The sequence below is a fragment of the Alternaria viburni genome, assembly GCF_023758015.1.
Source record: "Alternaria viburni strain BMP 2772 chromosome Unknown scaffold_5, whole genome shotgun sequence".
NCBI classification, from domain to species: domain Eukaryota; kingdom Fungi; phylum Ascomycota; class Dothideomycetes; order Pleosporales; family Pleosporaceae; genus Alternaria; species Alternaria viburni.
Genome location: NW_026055774.1, coordinates 1182373 through 1201846, shown reverse-complemented (window position 1 = coordinate 1201846; position 19474 = coordinate 1182373). Strand labels below are relative to the sequence as shown.

Here is a 19474-nt window from a genome sequence, read left to right as displayed (position 1 = left end):
CCCTATTCATCCAAGTCTTTCTTTCAGCCCTGTATCGTCCCCAGCCAGATCAAAAAGACGGCACCATGCACCCTACCGAATGGGGCGTGCAACGCGAAGGGTGTACGAGATCACTTGGCTACATACCTAACACCCTGTCTTCAGCGCTTCCCAATTCGACCCATACCCCTCTACGCGATCCCACCTTGATGCACTGTACGCATCTGCAAGAAACCTTTCTGGCATGCTTCTGTCCAATTCGGTCCTTACATCAGAGCGGCGCTGCTTGTAGAGGCTGGCGCTAAGAGAGTCTAGCCCTTCCTGTGGCTTGCGCAGGACACTGCACGCCGACAGTGAGGGCCGATGGTAATTGGTCCACGATCCACGATGATTGGAAGGGGAGGAGGGCCGGTGTATGCGTTAGGCGCAACGCTGCTCGAGTTTCACAGCGCGCTGGAGTTTCTAGCTGCAGTGGTGGTGAGCAGTGGGCGCAATGGGCTTCTTCGAATGGCATCATAGAGGTCTTGGTGGTGGCTATGGGGTTACATTAACTGGTAGGCTGTGGTAAGTCGAGCTATCGTAGCCTTATGAGTAGTTTAGGGCTGCGGTGTGCAGGGTAGCTGAAGGTGATGTAACGACATGCTCATGCAAGCTGCGCGATGAACGAAGTGTGCGTCTTCTCCCAGCTATCATGTACGTAACGGCGATGCACCAGGAATAGATACGCACGGTGATGTCAAGAGTGTCAAGAGTGCCATGGGAAGATAGCGTTCAAAGTATGCTATTCGAGAACATGGGGTATAATATTCGAACAATTGCTTCTTCATCGTGCTCTCCCGCCCAGTCTAAGGATGAAATAATGAAGAGCGAGCTCCGTCCCAAAGTAACCATATAGATCATCAATCTTCCCGAGCTTGATAATGACTAGATGCGAATATAATCGTACAGAGTGAAGTCCGATTCAAAAGACTCTTGGGGTAGTCGTACGTGTTCGTTCGAAAGGAGAAGGGACGAGAAAGAAAGAAACCGAGGAAATTGCTGGAGACGCCAAACGTGAGAACTTCGTACAGATTACAATAGGTATAACAGTGCGTCAAGCCACCGAGTGCGGACGCTGTCTTAGGCTCGGTTTCGACGAATGAAGCAGACGCAAACGCCTTATCGTGCGCTTTAAGGGGGTAACTATTCGTAACAAGAAAATCAATCGTCAGTGTACGCCAAAATAGAAAATTGGCGATCATGGATGTAAAAGGAAAGCTGCTGGTAGAGCAGGGTTCGGGATGGTCTTGGATGGAGCAGGCTCGGAAGCTTGGATCGCACCATCATCTTCAGTGTTCTTTGCACTGGCTTCTGCTTCCTTCTCTGCCTCCTCGAGCTCTTGCTGTTCACGAGCTTCGCGCTCGGCATAGATCTTTTGCTTCTGCGCTTGCGCAGTTGCCAGAGTGTCGATATAGGTGCGGAACTTGACAATCTCACGAAGGAGGTACTGCGACTTGCGCTCCCAGTTTGCCATGGCCTTCTGTGCATTAGGGTGGCGAGGAGAGAACTAAGAATATGTTAGTGACGTTCATGTATAGTCGAGAGGTGATTCTTACGGCAATGAGTAACGGCGCTCTCAGTTCGTTGTGGTGGGAGAGCTCGTTCTCAATGTTCTTAACATAGTCGGTAAGAGCCCTAAGCTGGTCCACTTCCATCAGGGTACTAGCCATCATGCTGGACGCCGGTGGGCTCCAGTCAGATAGGGTCACCTTGTCACCGGGAAGTCTGGCCTTGGGCGTGCCGGTGGCATGGTCCATCGAACTACGAAGGGAGCTTGTGACACTGGGACGGGGCATGTGGCCTTGTACAGATGGTGCGCTGTCCTGTCGGATCAAAGCTGGGTTGATGACGTTCTCGCCCCAACCATACTCCATGCTGCTGACTCCACCCATTAGAGGCTCTTTCGAGAGACGAGCGGACCAGTAGTTGACGGTGCACACGAACTCTCGGCAAATGTCTGGTGTACCGACCTGGAAGAGATGGACAGCACCTGTAGGTAGCGACAGCGCGAAAACGTGAGGCCTTGTCTTCGAGTATCCTGGGGGAGGTAGAGCGCTGGCGATTGTCTGTCGAAGTGGGAAACTGTCCAGGGCTTCCGCATTGTCCATCCAGTTGCCGCCTCCTACAACACCGCCCACAGACGGCCGCAGTTTGCTCTTCTGTCGAACCGACTTGGAGTTCATGCTGAAAGAGAACAGACGCATGCAGCCCTTCTCAACAACAGCGAAGCACTCATTCCAGGCTCGATCCTTTGCTTTCCTATCCACCGAATCAAGGTGTCGCTTGTGCTTGAGAATACCTTCCTTGGCCCAAGGTGCTCCAACAAGCTCGAGCGTCTCGTCTTCCAACAGGGGGGCGACGCGGGAGAACTCTTCGTCGCTGGCAATAGTCATGCCTTCCTCGCGAATGATAGCTTGACTGAGAGCGTTGGCAAAGCCGATGGCCTGTTGATAGTCGCCAGTTGCAAAGTGCGAGCCAAGAGAGTCGACCGACATGGATGTGCCCGTCTTGCCGTAAGAGTAGCGACTCCAAGAGCTGGATCCAGCAGGGCTCCACACTGATCCATCGTCCAGGCTAGTACGACTTGATGCTACAGTAGACGAAGGATACAGTCTTTGCTTTGAGCGGTTCTTAGAAGCCCAACGACTACCCACGTTTCGGAAGTCGTTCTGTGACCGACCACGGTAGCTGGTATTGTCCGAAGGTGCTTTGCTCAGCACACTGGGAGTGCGTCGTAGCATGTTGCTAACGGAGAGATTGTTAGATGAAGGCTGATGATGGACAACAGGTTCAGAAGATCCGTGTAGAGGCAAGCGTTGCTTGCGGATGGAATCGTAGAACTCTTTGAGCACAGTTTCGATCTGGAACTCCCATCCACGCATGGGGCCATTGTATGGTGAGTTGACGAGGGTGTTGGATTCTGACACGGCAGAGTCAAAGGAAAGCAGACCCTCTGAGCCACTCCTAGCAGGAGGGCGAATCGAGAGACGACTGCGGGTCTTCCTAGCCTCCACAGGCTCTTCCTCGTCCGCTGGAAATGTCGTGGCTTCGGCGCCTGGAGAGTTGGGTTCTGATTTATCGTTCCACGGGAGAGAGGGTCTTCGGAAGTGGGCGTGTTGCGGCTTCAGTGTCTCCTCTCCTGCAGCCTTGACCGAATCTTGACATACCCGGGTGACGGTCGGGAGTGTGTTGCGGACGAACTGACTGCGTGTCATTCTCGACTCAATGTCGGCCAAGTGAAGGTCTGTGTTGAGGAGCAGGATGGAATAGCAAATCGTATGCACAACATCTGCAGTGGGTTAGCTTACTGTCTTGTCTCGGCGAAGTGAACACTTACCGACTGCCTTGAAGCCATGGCTGCTGTTACATTCACACCAACGCTCCGAAAGACTCATGAGGATGCGATCAACCTGCTGCGTCTCGGCCTTGAGGATGATCTTGCCACAAAGGTCACGCATGGCGGCGAGGATATTCATGCCTGTCCAGTCAAAGAGGTCCATGAAGGCCTTTCGCATGCGTGTGCTAGAGAGGGTGACATCTCCCAGCAGGGCGGCTGCTTGAGCCTTCAGACTGGAGGAATCATCACCGCTGTAGATCTGGAATGCGCGTTCGCGTTCAGCATCGGTAGGCTCGCTATGCATCGATCGGTCCTCGACAATGGCGGGCATGGTGTCAGATTCGCGGCTTTCAACTTGCACGATAGGCAGGCTCGTAGCAGAGTGGAAAACGTCATTAGGTGAAGTTGGAGTGTTGGCGTCTGGCGAAACCTTGTCGAGTGACTGCTGGGACGATCGCGCGCCTTCCAAGGGTAGCTTGAGATCGTCAGAAGTGTCGCCAAGCGTGTCTGGCAGAGTGGTGTCGAGCCACACACGCTTCGCCGCCGGGCTCTTGCCGTTGGTAAGATGTACCTTGTCGGTTGATTCGGTGATGACCCAACCTTCGTCTTCGACCTCCGAAGCAGATTGCGACACTGACCCGCTCCTAGAGGTTGGGTTGTTGAGAGGTGACAGAAGCTCAGCCCGGTGATCGCCAGATGGCTTGCGGTTGCTTTTTCCATCAGATTGTCTCAGTGATGAGGGAGTGGGTCCTGTGCTTGGCCTCCGTGCTTCTTCGGTACCACTGTATTCTCCCGTTGGTGTTGCACGACCACTACGGTCCTCATTGCCGCTGCTATCCGCAAGGAAAGTGTCTTCTTGCTGATTTTGGGCAACAGATTTTGCGTGCTTCAATTTCAACTTCAACTTCGGACTGCCTGTGTTGTTCGTCTCAGAAACCTTCAGTTTCCCTCCTCGTGAAGCAGGCGGCGTCTGGTCATCCCCACGCGAAGTCGGCTTGATCGTGCGGACTGTTGCATCCTTGTGTGGTTTATAGTTTGGTGAGAATCCGTTCGTGGAAGCGTCGCCCGACTGCTCATCTCGCGCGTCGACGGGTCTCTCAACGGCGCGCCCTGCATCGTTCAAATAAGGGTTCATCACTTGGCGCAGACTACTAACTCCGGGGCTGGGCTGTGGCGGAAGGACCGGTCTGTTTGGTTGAGGGATCTCGAGAGCGGCAACTGGAGGTTTTGTGTTTTCAGATATCGACTTCTTCCGACGGCGGAAGAATGATGATGGCTTCTTGCCCAATGTGGGGGGCTGCAATGCCTGGCCATCTCCATGCGAAGAATTGGCGGTTTGGGGGGCTTTTGGCAACGATTTTATTTGCGTAGCAATGTGACTGCTGTTGTTCGGGGTAGTGCGGGGTCGTGCAGCAGAGTACATGGAGTTGACATCGGCCGTCTGTGGCTTGGTAGAGACGGGTGTTGAAGCTTCTTGCGACAACGTCGGCAGGCCTGTGGGGGTTGGGAGTGGTGATGAAGCTTTAGAGGAGCCTCCGCCAAAGACGCGTCGGAAGAAGCCAGGCTTGGGCGCTGCTGGGGTTTGCACAGGGAACAGGGGACTTCGCGCGGCCACAGAGGGTGAGGGAGCGGATGGGTCATGCCATGACGGCACAGGAGGCAACTCCCGCAAGGTGCTGGCGTTGACAAACTCCTGGGCCTGGGCTCTCATGCTGGGTCCTGGCTGGCTCTTGTTCTTGCGCAGCGTTCTGTAGCTTGTGTTGGAACGCACACTACCTCTCCGGCCAGGCCTCGGTCCTTGTGGCGCGGCGAAGGCTGGTTGGGGAGGTAGAGCGAGGGGAGATTGCGGTGGTTCCTGGACCCTTCGAGGGCCAGCCGGGATGGTGGGCTCGGGAGCGGCATCGTATTCATCGGGATAGTTTTGGTAGGCAACCCTGCCACGGTCCAAGACAGATTCAACTCTGAGAGGTGAGACTCTACCCCGGTCGCTTGCATTGCTATGGTCGAAACTCGCTGAGCGCTTCCCAAATCCAAGACGCTGGTTGCCCAAAATGCCAGACTGACCAAAGTCCATGCTCGAGGAGCCGCTACCCATGCTGCCCTTCTTGTTGCCGCCTCTCAAATGACCCGCCTGTGGGAGCTGGCCATATTGGCCGGTGCCTTGCCGGCCCGTGTACATGTCCCGCGTGCTTCCCTTCCTGTGAATCGGCGAGCCGATGTTGTTGCTGCTGTTGCTTCGTCGTGCGCGCGAGTGGTGGACTGTGTATCGCGAGTGCTCGTCGGGGTTGAGGTCATAGTCGGAGGAGCGTGACGAGGCGTAGGTGTGGCCGCGATGGCGGGCGCCGGGCGGTCGGTACGAGTTGTCCCTGAGGAAGAAGTCGTCTTCGGCGTAGTTGTTGTACTGGGGCCCTGAGCTGCCGCCGAACAGGTTGCCCGTGGAGAATTGGTCGAGCGAGAGCAGCATGTTGTCGACGACAGAGTCTCTCACGTTACCCCCCTCGGCGAAGGAGAGGTCGTGCGAGTCCCGGAGCGGATCGTGCTTGGAGGAGTCGTTGTAGCGGTCTACGGGCGTGGCATCGTCGAAGAAGGTCTCCTGCTTGGGCGGGTTGGTGTTGAGGGCTCGCATAGACCCGTTCGGTCGGAAGGTCCTCGAGGAGCCGGTGGGCGTGGAGGGACGGCCCTCCTGGAGTGAGTAATCCGCCATGGTGATGGGCGCTGTGTGAGGGTGAGCGTCGAGTACCTTCCCACACTGGGGCGCAGGAGCATTCTCCGGAAAGCCCAGACAGGTCGCTGAGGGCTATGCAGGAGCAATTGAGCAGCGTGCCGTGACTGCAGACGGCACGGACAGGTGACGGAGGTGGTCAATGGCGCGATGCTGCTTGGGCGCGCCGTTCCTCAGCCTGGGAAGCCAGCGGCTTGCGGCAGAACGATGCTAGGGGTGAGGTAAGGCGTCTCGCAGTCGCTTTCGCATGACACGCGCAGGCGGCGGAGGCTCTAAACTCAGTTTACGAGAGGGTTGCGGGGCTTCAGGGGTTCCAAACGACGATGGTGGTCGTGTTGCAGGACGAGGCCAAGAGGAGCCACGCGCGAGCACTAGGTGCGGATCTCGACCAGATGGGGGAGCAGGCCTCAGTCCCCAGGCAATGATCTGAGGACAGGAGGGCAGGAGGGAGAGCAGCAGACGCCGTCGCGGTCGCACGACGCGTTCGGGGCAGAGAAGCGTTGCTGGCTGCGTGCCCCAATGCAGGAGAAGGGCAGCTAGCAACTTTTGAGATGCCGGTGCAGGACATCCCAAACTTTGTCGTGGCACCCCTGCACGCCCACGACCGAAGCATCCAACACGGTCGCGCCTGCGAGTCAACACGTCTTGGTCCCCGCGCCCGGACCAGCCCTGTGTGCGCCTGCCTCCTGGTCGCGCCCATGAAACGCTGCCGTGTACCACCAGCCATTGGCATCCTGCAGCCACACGGCAAATCAGGAACCCCAAGCACTGTTCACTTGTTCACTAACGCGGTTCCGTCAATAGGGTCGACCCCCGGCCTGTTCCTGTTCCCATTGCCTCTTAAGACGTTCGGTATACCCATAGCGAGCTGACACAAAGTCGCTCCAGCGCGCGTTGATAGGCCCGTACCCGGCTGGAGTAATTATCAATGCCTATCCAACAGCAATTGTGCAGACGGACGCTCGGCTCGTCAATTAAAAAGGTACAAGTCCCGGGGGCTGCTGCACGGCGTAAGACCACGGGTCGCGCCTCCTGCGGGCAATCCACAACTCCGCTTTCCTGCATATCTTGCCTCTTCGTCCACCACCCTCTGGTGCCGTTGGGCAAAAGCAAGTCCAGCAATGCATTTCTCCACCGGTCACCCCCTGAAACCGCGAGCGCCAGCTCATCCCGACCTTATTCCTGCCCACGCCGGTATTAACACGTCGCTGCCAGACCCGCCATCGCAACTGCCTCATGGACACGTTGTACTGCAATTCTCGCTTAGTGCTCATATCTCCGAGCCCGCAGATGCGTCACCAGAAATCTTCCGCACACAGGGAACACCCCTCCACAACCCTCCGCCGCCTGAGATCTTGACATCGCGACCTTCTGATCTTGGGCACCCGCTCCGATAACATGTCATGTCATTCATATCTTGAGTAATCCAGAAATCAGCGACCGCAGTCTGAGTCAAAGGCGCACTCAATTCACGTAGCGTGACCATACCCGGGATGCGCACTTTCCTTTGTCGCTCCGGCTATACACGCTGCAGTGTTCCAATATACCAAGACCGGACCTGCATACGGAGCCACCCCTCAGTCGCCTATCGCGCTTGCCCAGCCATGCATCATCACTCACTTTCAATAGCCCCTGCTACCAGATCTCTTGTTTTTCGCAACCTAACCTTGCCGCGCCGTGTTCAAACACTCGAGGAAGGCCCGACGATAAGCCATCTTCCTAGATAGCCGAAACTCTATACCCTCCACGATCGCCCGTTGGTATTCGCGCCACCACCAACACACCTGGCACAAAATACCCACAACTTTCACATGTCAAGTTGCGAGTGCTTCTTCATCTAGCGGCACACCTGCGCCGCCGCAGCGCGAACCCTATACTTGGCAGTTTATAGTGCGAACAGCAAGGGGGATTGACAGTGCCGCTCACTTCCAAATACTTGTATCAGAAATAACCACAATCATCCATCTTAGCCTCTTGTCCTACGCGCCATCACTATGCGCTATCTTGAGGTCAATCTCGAAACTCTTTTACCCGCGTTATCTTCCCCACAGTGGCGATAAGAGCAACATCAAACGTACCTCTTCCGGGCTGCGAGACAAGAATACCCAGCAGGGGTTTGTCTGACGCGGATCTAGATCTGACTTCTTGTGCGATTCCCGCACTTGAACCTTCCACTACCGCCGGGTCTCGTTCCGTACCGCCAATCCATAAGCCCTAGAACGGAGCTGAACCTTACGCAAGTACCGAGCAGGCTGCAAAGAAAGCATAACTTCTTTGTATGCTTCCAGTACTTCGAAGCCTAGACTCTGGCATACTACAGCCTTTGTGAGGTGTTTCAACAAACTTTACGATATGTCACGCCAAGCCACCGCGTCAAGATGACTCCCGTCATTTACATGTGACTCTAACGCTCACACATGAAGTCAAAACGGCTCCATCATCCCTGTACCACACATGATCCAATTGCATCCCGGCAATGCTCCCGATCATCAGTCATTTGTAAGATCACGCATTCTTTCTATGGAGGATCGTTCCCATACATCATTTCGTCAATATAAGCTACAAGTGAAACAAGACGCTGTCCAAGCCCCTAGTACCACTGTGCAGCCTGCTCTTCTAGTTCGCGTTGATATTGCTCAGAAGCAGTAGTCCATTCATCCGTTTCGCGTCTCCGAGGCGGAACAGCTTCGCCCCGATTACCCTCACGATAATGAGCGTCGTCCACCCATTCGGCGCGAGGTTGCCGTATCCCATGCGGCGGGTGCCCCAATGGCATCTCTTGTCCTCTTAGCGGTCTTGCAGGCCCCCTCCGCCTATACCATCTTCTTGACGCGTCCATATGTCCATTCCCAATACCCGAACCAATGAGTATATCGCCTGTTACCGTATCTTGATGTTCTCGTCTTTGAGCCTCTTGCAGCAAATGTAGCATCTGCCGCAACCCCGTCAGCTCACGTCGGCTATCATTCACATGCCCTAGTACCCTCGCTTCATACGGTTCGTCCGATGTGACTACTATAGCGCGTACGTCCCAGGTGTCATCGATGTTAGGGTATGTCACTACGCTCAGTCTACCTCCCGGCCAGGGGTTTACCAGCGTAAGCTGATCCAGAATTGAGTTGCGGAGGTAGAGAAGTTTTGCGGCTGTGTTTCCGAACATCTCTGCAGGTGTTTGTTAATTTAAGGTAAGGCGATGCGAGTTGTGGTGGAGTGCTGTGGTCAGTTATGTACATGTAAAGTTATACGAGTTTGCTGTAACAAGGCATGAGAGATGCAGTGAGAATGATGAAGAAGTCACTCTATAGTTCTTGGTAGTAATGGTGATAGATTCCTTTGTTCCGTCTTTGCTATGTGAGTAGGTGGTGGCATATATATCGTACCCAGTCCACCACTGCAACACCACACCACCATTCTGCACACTAACCCCCCTTTATCTAGTAAGCTTCTGTTCTGTAAACGGCATTGACTACAGAAGCCATAGCATATCCAGCGATATGGGGTAGTCGTTGGAAACATTCTTCACGTTCGAAACATGTTTTCCACCAGACGCCCTGGAAACAAAGGAGTGCGTATCCTAGAGCCTACGCGAGGTTGTCGTTATGTACACTGCCTTGCTTCTCATCTATAATACGTACATCGTTTTACTTCTCGCTTTTGTCACGTTCCTCGCTTTCTTTGGCTACTTTTACTTCTTTCGGCTTCAAAGCCTCCTCTTTACTTGTCGCATCGTCTTCGTCATCTTCGTCGTCTTCGGGCAGTGGGCCGCTAGGCGCGGGAAGGTCGCGCAGCTCCTTCCAATTTGGTAGCGGCGGGGTAACAATTGCGTCTACGATAGTAGTTGACTTAGGGTTCGCCTCAACGCTTGATTGGGTTGCCATTGTGTGGTATTGGTTGTTCTGTAAAGTTTGGTAGACAATTCGGAGAAATGGCGGGCGGCTGCCTGCCCAGGTGGTCTTATACTCCAAGGTCTATTCTCAGCTTACTAAGCCCGATGTGCATCGCCCCTGTGGCTTGCGTGCAAGGTGACGTTTGTTGCAAGTGACCAAAAGATATTCCTGGAGTCGGGGCGCAAGATGTACGCACTTGTTCTAGCTTTTACGCTGGTCGTGCCCCTGCAAAGTGGGAACCAGGGAAGGTGCGCGAAAAAACTGAACAGGCCTGCAGCCTACATCAAGATAGCAATATCAAAAATAGGCGACCAAATGTAAACATAGGCTGCGGCATGTTTGATATTTCCCTCGAAATGGCGTGAGTGTAAGGTTATTTGAGGTTTAGAACTTGGAATCGTCATTACTGGGAATGCAACTCTCGATTGGGACAAGATTGTGAACACCTATTGTCGCTGCGTGGACAAGTACACACCCCATCTCAACACTATCCACCAAACTAAGGTTGCTTGACACCATGCTAGAGGTTCTAGAAGTTTCTTCCGATCCTAACACCGTTCTCAACTACAACTCATTTGGCGGACGTTCAGCTTTCTTTGTGAGGACTGCTGCGCCATTCGTCCATTTATACAGATTCAGGTACCAGGCTGCATTGAAAATTAGCATTTTCTCTTGGAGAATGAGTTGAAGGAGTGATGCATACCAGATGCTAAGAACGCAAAGGAATCGGCATTGTGTTGGCGGTTGTTTACTGAAGGAGGACTGCCACCTGTAGCGCCGGGTGCATGACCAGCGATCTTCTCGTATCCATACACTTCTCCAATGTTGCCGTCTGGAAGTGCTGCTGGACCTATTAGACTTGTTAGTTCTCTATATCGAGATGCAATTGGATGTGAAGTCTTACATTGCTGCAGATTTGCGACGTGCATCAACTCGTGTATGATCATATAGCTCAGATATTGTCCCACTGTTTCGATGCCCTGAGAATATCTCCTCAAGTCTCCACCTTTTCGCCAATCGCCGATCTCGCCTTTGACATCTTTGGTTGATGTAATTGCGCCTCCATCCCAATTCGAGCATAGAACCACAGCAGTGCCACCAGGCTGTGATCCATCCTTAAACCCGAAAGGGTAAACAAAGGCACGAAGATTGCCCTTGCAAGGTCCAGTAGCACCAGGGACGGGAGGTTTGGCACGAACCTGCGCTTGCCTGTTATCGCCGTTGTCGAAATACACACCCCGAAAGCCATCTTCCGGGTATGTGAGATGATCGTCCGAGCAAAATATCAAGACACCTCGATCGGGCGGTTGCCTTTGTCCTGTAGTATCTATAGCGCCCTGGAACTGTGCTACATAGCGAAGTCAGAAATTGTATCAGATCACCTTGCACATCTGGACAAGGCTGGAGAATTAGGAAACTTACTATGTGCGAGATTCAGAGTGGCTTGGTCGTGCTCATCTGGCGCTCCAAGAAGGTCTTGTAGAAGTGTCGCATCGGTTTGTATGTATTGTGTGTTTTGTGCCCGCTTTGAAGCGTAATTCAGGACTTCGAACACAACTTTCATGGTGTTCTCCACTCGAGTTGCTGTGTCACCAGTGCAACTGGAATGCAGGGCCCATGCCGAAACGTGGACTGCCTGGATGCTCATAAAGAGAAAACAAAATAGTTCAGACCGCATGATGACCTCGGGAGAGACGATTGAGGATAGATGAACGCCCAAGAACTAAAGGATATGCTGAATGGGGAGTTGTAGAGCAACTGCCACAAAATGTGATCTCGAATTTAGAGGGTGAGAGGAATGCTATGATATATGGTGGCTATTGCATGCTAAATTTGTTCGCAGGCATCTGCCCAGGTGGAGATGTTGGGTAAGAAGAGCCCCAAAACTAGTCCGCACGGCTGAGAAACCGGGAAACAATCTTAATCCAGCCCTGTAGATCTTGTCCTGGAATACTTGAGACTCGGAGGTAAGACTATGGGGGCAGAAAGTTTGAGATTCCCCCAATGAGGTATCATCTCTCCCGTGAGTGGCATTCCTGAGTTACGCCCCCCGTGGCTGCGCTCAGCTCACGTTACCTTACAGCCCCTAACTCCATTAAAATCGCATAGTCAAATTATCCAGGACCCATTTGTACCTAGGTATCAGCAGCTCCGGGGCCAAAATCAAACCCCCCGGGGCCGCACTCAGCTTACGTTGACTTACAGCCCCCAAACCTGTTTCAATCGCAAAGTAAAATTAGTCAAAGCCCCACTGTGCTTCTAATCAGCCTTGGAAGTTTGGAAACTGGAATACCTAGGTATAAACTTTCCCGATGCTCCTCGCTTTGTTGAGCTGCTATAAGCAACCACTGAGATACATTCGGTGAGGATCACACAAAACCAATAAAGAAGAGAAGCTATCTGGATCCCATCAAGGTATGTACTGGCGTTTACTAGCAGAAGAAGCCTGGAAACCGCAACGAAACTCACTGATGCCCAGAAATATACCGAACTGTCGTTGCACGGAAACTACATCGCCAACGCTGTCTCCATCATGTGGACATTCCGAACCATATTGATATTTGCTTTCCTTGTTTCAAACATCTCTCTCGTCAACGGAGCAGATTGCGACTCGAACCAGCCCCGCAAAGAAGGGGACCCCTCAGGCGCAGACATCGCCAGCTTTCTTTCTGGCGCCCTGAACGACCCCAATGGCATCATCTGTGCTGGTGGATTCCCACCACTAAACAATACACTGAACAACACACTGAACAACAGCAAAATCGCTACCTACAATGCACGCTCGATGCTTTTCAATGTTACACGAGAAGACGCCACCAAGCCCATTGAGAATTGCAACGAAGCTTTCTCGAACATCATCGAACAATGCATCCAGAACGACAACTATTGGGGCGGAGTTTGGTCGCTCAATGGCTTCATCTACACTATCGCTGACATAGTCTTTCCAGAGAATGGCATTGAAGGCCCGGAAGACCCTGTGTCCCTTGCCCTATCACCACCTTCGACCCTATTACCATCTTCGACCCCTTCACCGTCTTCAACACTGTCGCCATCTTCAATCCCTTCATCGTCTTCGACCCCATCACCGTCTTCAACCATGTCGCCATCTTCAACCCCGTCGCCATCTTCAACCATGTCGCCATCTTCAACCATATCGCCATCTTCAACCCCGTCACCATCTTCAATCTCGACTGTGCTCACAGAAACGGATTCGGCTGGAAGTCTAATGACTTTAACTGTGAGTCAACTGCAGACAGCAGCAGTTTGATCCGTCTTCTGACTAAACAATACAGTTCGTTCCCTCCACTGTTCTCGAATATGCGACCTTAACAAAAGCAACGACGGCCTCGACAACCACGACGGATTCTAGTGGCGCGATCATTGTCATTCCTCTAATCGTCGGGCCTGGTGGAGTTATATGGGGTAAGTGTGGGTGAAACACTTGCTTCGAGCGAAGCTGACAATGAACGCAGTGCCTAACGGGGGTGTTCCTCTGCCACCGGGAGCAACACCTCCTTCAACACCACCTGGAAGCGATAGTGAACCTGAACAGCCAAGTGGAAACCCTGATGTCACTACAACTGATGGCCCGACTACGACTGATGGTCCGAATACGACTGATGGTCCGACTACGACTGATGGTCCGACTCCAACGTCGTCATCTCCGTCTTCGTCTTCATCAGAAGCTTCTGTGCCTACAGTGACCCTCGTTGGAGACCCTCCACTACCTAACTACCAGCAGATCATGGATATCGAACCTTCCGGCCCACTCCCAGACGACCCTCCCGATACCAAGTCGGAATCCTCTCCCGATACCACCTCGGCCTCTTCCGATGCCTCTACCGCGCCCCCTCCCACTGCTCCTGCCTCATCTCATCCCTCCCCCACACCAATACCGTCCAAAGTCGCTCAAACCCCTATCGACCCTCACGTCGGAACGCCAGAGTGCTTCCCAAGCCACGGGACTACCGATGAGGATCGAATCGTCTCCATAGTGATGACTGATGAGCGAATCAGCACATTCTGTGCCGGCACTGAACCAGATTGGACGCAAGTCGGGGCCGACTCAGGGGGAAATGGCGATCCCAAAAACAACAATCGTTACGACGCAACGTTCACCATGGACGCGAACGCCCCAGAGCTTTGCAACCTGTTGTATACGGAGAAAGGGAAGTCTCAGCCAGATGTTCAGAATGCTTGTATCAATCCATTCAAAGCGATCAGGGAGGCATGTCCGTTCAATGGCGGACAGGTGAAAGCAGATTGTGGAGTGTGGACGCTACAAAGTTGTCCGTCCGGTGGGAGTTGTAAGGTTGGAGAGCCGGGCCAGCACTGTCAGATGAATCCAGGGAGCGCGGTGTGCTTGTGATTGATGTAATATTCGCACACGAGGTCTTTGTAATGATTTATCTCTGCTGGAGAAGCTGGCTAGAAGTAGTGGATCATCAGTCGTCCTAAGTTAGATAGCTCACTAAGTAGTTAACGCCCATCCACTTGTAACGGAACAACCGCCGTAATAAAGCAAATCACAGGCACGTTGAATTCAATGCAATGGAATCATTATCGCTCACTGAAAGACGCTTCCCTGCAGGATGACACACCAGGCTTTCCGACATTGTGGATTCACTCCGCGTTCCAATGCGCTTTGTCCACCGTGTGCTAATTTAAGGTTAGTCTATATAGCTATCGCACGGAACACATTTCCAAGACCGTTTTAGCCAGCCACTTCAAAGAGAGTGACTTCCGTTGTAATTTTCATCGATTGACTCGTAGAAGAGCCAAGCTTCCAAACGCCGTCAAGCCTCCAGTCATCACCCTACAGTATTCAATCCAGACTCTTCTTCAATCACGATTTTCACAATGAAGACCTCTATACCCCTCGTTATCTTGACTTCGGCCACCGTCACTATGGCCCGCTGCTTTCCCGACAGCGGCCAGAAATGGGCCACCGAAGCCTGCAAAGACGCGGCTAGGGGTGCTATCAGGGACCTGTGTAATAGCGGTAGGCTCGCAGGCTATTTCAATCAGGGCGACACCAAGTACGCTTGCGCCAATTGCCCGTCCGCGGGCATCAAGTTTGATTTCGCTGTGGGTTGGCAAGGCCGAGGCGGCTTAACCCTCAAGAATGAAGACTGCATTAAGCGACTGACCGACGAGGTTAATGGCTGCCAAGCCGGCGGCGAGAAAGTTACTGCTGACTGGCTTTTCCGGTAAGTTTTTGTATACACAGTTAGCTTTACACGGACGAAAATAGCTAACAACGTCTAATTGTAGGTCTGACCCTAACGCGGGCCGGTGCTGAGTACATCAGCTCGTGGAATCAAAAGCGACTGAGAAGTCACAATTGGCATGAAGCGAAGGATGAAGGAATGCTTATGGTCGTATGTGAAAGAGTAGATAGTTGGTACTAAATACAACGTACTAAACCCTTCGCTGCAACAGCAAACCACCACTGAACACTGAAACGGGTATGACGAGCTGTCACCATTGATTTATGAACTAAGGCGTGATACGACAAAGGAGTTGATATTGGTGGTGATAGTACCATATGAGGTTACTGCATTCGACCCGAAGCCGGCCACTGCAGATTCGAAGCTGAGAAAGACGGAAATGCGAAAGGCGGGATAAGCATATTGCCCGCCCCCATCTCAGCATCACCGAACATCTCCTCGATATCATTCTACATCATGGTTAGCAATGCCAGTGTGTGGTGGGGCGAGAGTGTTACTTACCCAATCGATGTCGTTGATAGCGTCCATCGCAGTGTTACCGTTAGAACCAGCTGCCATTCCACCCTCGTACATGGTAGAGTTCGGGCTACTATTACTACTTTCACCTTGCTGTGCGGTGGTCGGCATCAGATTGCCTGGACTATTCCCAGGAATGACGTCGTAGGTTGCAACAGATACTGTCGCTGGCATGTCGATGGTACCCCAGTCTACAGTCGGCATAGCACCAGGAAACGTGTTGAGCCTGGGTACTAACGTGGACTGAACCTGAGAAGTCTGTGGTGGTGACGGCGAAGGCGGTACGAGATTTTGCAGGTCTGCATTGCCATTCAGTAAATGCGAAAGTGGACCAGAAGTACTCGGCTGCGACTGCGTGCTTCCATCACGTCCACCCTCCTTCCTCTGTACGCGTTGTCGAGGCTCCAGGCCTGCTTGCGGCATGTCGGCAGGAACACGAACTCTTTTCAAGGCAGAGTAGGCTTTCGTCTTGCCGACAAGCTCTTCCAAAACCATCCTCGTTTTCTCAACGTTGGATAGCCCAGTGGGTAGATTGAACGAGTAGTCCAGACATTTCCATATTCGCTGTTCCATCGCTGGTTCCGGGTTTGCTACGTAAATCTCGCTCACGAGAAGAAGCGCGCAGTGGTGTTGATGGAGAGCACCGACGATCCATGCCCAGGAGGATAGCACTGGATGCTGCTCAATTGCCATGCCATGTTCCAGAATCATGGTCGCTGCGCTTAGTGTCAGTTGTCGTAATCGCTCCGGCATTCGGCTGCGAGCAGAAGCAATGTACTTCTGTAAGATGGAAATATACAAGCGGTTCGAGACGATGCCGTATAGCTCCGACGCTAGAACGTGTAATAGCTCTGTCTTGGACAGCATGGGAAGGTACTTCTTTTCCATAGCCGCTTGGAATGACTGAACACGCGATAGAAGCGAAGTGATTGTGACTTCGCTCTTCCCGTCAGCGCGTTTGCGATCCAATTTTGGACGCTCGGTCCAAAGGAAACGATGCATCTCGTATCCTTCAAATCGCATGAGGCTGATAGTCATGTCGGTGAAGTGATTGCGATCTTTACTGACGTCTATTCCGCCCTCGCCACGCTCAGCACGGTCGAGATCAACATCGTCAATGTTCAGCGGAAAGCGAGTGTCATAGTCGTCGAGCCGGATTTGCGGACGTGGGCCAACAGCTTCGCAAGTACGTAGATCCAGAAAACATATTTGGTACCATATGAGGCGCCGTACTTGGATCTCAACCGACGAGGAGCTGTAGGTCGTCGGGTCCCGGTGCAAACCCATACATTCAGCTAAGCGAATAAGTGACCCAGTTAGTGCAGAGTGGGCGCGAGATACTTCGTTGCGACATAGCGGAATCTATAGGAGGTTATTAGCAAAGTTTGGTGAAGTCAACGGTCACGACTAGGGTAAATTGTCGTGTACCCGTTTTAGGACGGTAGACTTACGAGGTACATCACGAAAGCCTGAATTGTCTCCAATTTTGTAGTGCGTAGGAAGTTGGCTCGCGCAAGCGCTGCCTCCGTCCCTTCCCTGAAGCTGTCTATCATGTTTTGCTTTTCAACACCAAACTCGACTTGCACCATGTCGTCGGTCATTGAAACGACTGAGTTTAGCAAAGCCGCAAAGAGCACTGCTTGGAAAGATGCGCGAGGCTCCATGCCCATGTTGACTCTGATCCAGAAGTTCTGATACTGCCGCTCGAATGAAGGGCGGTGTACGGTCCGGGCTATGGTATGCACCGCAATCCAATACTGAGAGAGCAGTTTATCAACCACGGCCCGAGCAGGCAGATGGGACTCAAGAGCGGTTCGGTCGATTCCGGACGCCAACACAAAGTTTGAAGATGGAGCGACATAGTCTTGTGTGGGTGCTAACCAATTTACGGCGTCTTCTTCGATGGCAGATAGAGACGGAGTTTCGCGATCTGGTAACTCTTTGAGTGTTGTAGCAAGCTACGAGGATGGTGTCAGTGTGATCCGACATGCTAAACACGTGGAGACTCACTTCATCTGAGAGTCTTGGACGAACAAGTCCCCCAATGCGTTCTGTGATGCGAACTCTACCCATTCGAAAGCCCAGATCGACCATGTCGTCGTTGACATCGTCGTCAGGCTCATAGTAAGCTGCATCTTCAGTAACGAGATGTGTCGGCCGGAGATCCTTAGTGTCCTCGTCGTCTTCTTGGTCGCTTGACTGTTCCTGACCAGGGAGTGTACCAACCCTAGAAAAGCTTGCAGTATTTCTCAAGTTTATTTCTGTCTTGCGCGCAACATCTTCTTCAAGGCTCCTCTCCAAACGACCCATCTGCTCTTTAACCTCGGCTAGCTTTGCCTGAGCATTTGCATCAAGTCCGGAGGCAATGAAAACGCATTGTCGCGTGTTTTTGGTGCAATGTGTACATGGGTGGCCTTTGTCGCACTTCAACTTCCGCCGGCGACATTCGAGACAAGAAGTAATGAGTCGATTCCTGCGGCGAACGCGCGGTGCAGGCTGCTGTGTCCTCTTATCGGCTTCAACTGGTGGGGAAGCTTGAGACCCGTTCTGGTTCGACAATGATGGGCTCGACATGACTGAGATGCTGTTGAAGCTTGGTAGTGGAAAGCCTGAACCCTTACGGACGTAAGATCCGATGCAGTGTCTCTGCGCAGCGATTAGCGACACGGTACATGAAGGATCGAACAAGGCATGCAATACGTTACTCACTTCCCCAGTCTCCACTTTATTGTGAACTTAGGGATGCTGGATTCCGGAATGGTACCTACCTACGTAGGTATGCTTCGGAAGTTTAGGATGATTCAGGCGTAAGACCCCAGCCACGTAGATACCAAGCTACGTTTCGTGCCAAGCTTCGTCAGAGGACGTGCACATGAAGTTGATGCCCTGCTTGCATGAACTCAAGACGTCTCCACGACTTTTGGAAGGAGACGTGGTGGCTGCTTGCTAACGACCTAGCAGGACTGCCCAGGTGCCCGCCCCGCTTTAGCGCTTCCGTGATGCATCGACTACGGCGGATCAGTCTTTGTCAGCGTCATTACCCTAGTCATTGTCTGGCCAAACCGATCTTACATGACTGTAGAGAAGAAGCAGAGGCTTTTGCGCGACAATTCGTTCCTTGGAGTCTAGCAAGTACTAATATCGGCACATTGCGACACTTTCAAATGCCTCTGGCCTGAACACAACGCCTGATTGTGACATGTGGCCTGGTAGCATGGCTTCATACTTGGCGAGAAACCGCTCACTAAATCAGGGGAGACTGACCCTTTTCCAAATGCTGAAGATAGCCTCGACCGTAGCTGCGACGTTCCTGGATGCAGCCCTGGGGTGAAGCTAATGCAGTCGACTGGATCCGTCTCGCTACCTATGTACGTATCAAGACTACTCAGACGCGAGAACCATCGCAGCATCAGTACATGATAGGCCTGGAACAAAGCACGGAGCGATGCGATGCCTGGTGGGTTATTCCGGTTTCTCTTCAGGCGTGGAAGATATGTAGGACACGGCTCTGACGCGAACGCGTAACGCCTGGTCACGCTTTTAGTTGAACGCGACCCGCGACAGCCTAGGACAAAGATCCACTGATCGTTGCCGCCGCGATCTATCTAACGCACGTCCTCACCGCTTCCATAACAAACACCTTTTCCTGCCGCCTTTTGCAGAGTCCCCACCACGCACGCCTCTCGATTCTCAATCCCACCACATTGTCCATACCGACCGTCTCACCTGCCTTTATTCTCGCTTCATCACTTCCGCTTTCAAA

The 19474-nt window shown here is 52.8% G+C and overlaps 6 protein-coding genes across 6 annotated transcripts; 2 read left to right on the top strand and 4 right to left on the bottom strand.

Moving 5' to 3' along the window:
- Window positions 1-1216: 1216 nt before the first annotated feature.
- On the bottom strand, window positions 1217-6059 carry J4E79_003290 (uncharacterized protein; the record flags this gene model as incomplete). The annotated part of the gene is made up of 3 exons (XM_049352185.1): window positions 1217-1525; window positions 1575-3307; window positions 3356-6059. 3 exons carry the CDS (start codon window positions 6057-6059, stop codon window positions 1217-1219), a joined length of 4746 nt encoding a protein of 1581 aa, XP_049213656.1.
- Window positions 6060-9658: 3599 nt separating this feature from the next.
- J4E79_003289 (uncharacterized protein) lies at window positions 9659-9955 on the bottom strand (the record flags this gene model as incomplete). The annotated part of the gene is made up of 2 exons (XM_049352184.1): window positions 9659-9699; window positions 9739-9955. 2 exons carry the CDS (start codon window positions 9953-9955, stop codon window positions 9659-9661), a joined length of 258 nt encoding a protein of 85 aa, XP_049213655.1.
- Window positions 9956-10528: 573 nt separating this feature from the next.
- Window positions 10529-11528, bottom strand: J4E79_003288 (uncharacterized protein; the record flags this gene model as incomplete). The annotated part of the gene is made up of 4 exons (XM_049352183.1): window positions 10529-10611; window positions 10668-10814; window positions 10869-11312; window positions 11387-11528. 4 exons carry the CDS (start codon window positions 11526-11528, stop codon window positions 10529-10531), a joined length of 816 nt encoding a protein of 271 aa, XP_049213654.1.
- Window positions 11529-12497: 969 nt separating this feature from the next.
- Window positions 12498-13334, top strand: J4E79_003287 (uncharacterized protein; the record flags this gene model as incomplete). The annotated part of the gene is made up of 3 exons (XM_049352182.1): window positions 12498-12865; window positions 12928-13202; window positions 13258-13334. 3 exons carry the CDS (start codon window positions 12498-12500, stop codon window positions 13332-13334), a joined length of 720 nt encoding a protein of 239 aa, XP_049213653.1.
- Window positions 13335-14872: 1538 nt separating this feature from the next.
- On the top strand, window positions 14873-15266 carry J4E79_003286 (uncharacterized protein; the record flags this gene model as incomplete). The annotated part of the gene is made up of 2 exons (XM_049352181.1): window positions 14873-15174; window positions 15239-15266. 2 exons carry the CDS (start codon window positions 14873-14875, stop codon window positions 15264-15266), a joined length of 330 nt encoding a protein of 109 aa, XP_049213652.1.
- Window positions 15267-15518: 252 nt separating this feature from the next.
- J4E79_003285 (uncharacterized protein) lies at window positions 15519-18157 on the bottom strand (the record flags this gene model as incomplete). Its single annotated transcript, XM_049352180.1, has 5 exons — window positions 15519-15644; window positions 15697-17073; window positions 17163-17669; window positions 17722-18048; window positions 18137-18157. 5 exons carry the CDS (start codon window positions 18155-18157, stop codon window positions 15519-15521), a joined length of 2358 nt encoding a protein of 785 aa, XP_049213651.1.
- Window positions 18158-19474: the final 1317 nt, after the last annotated feature.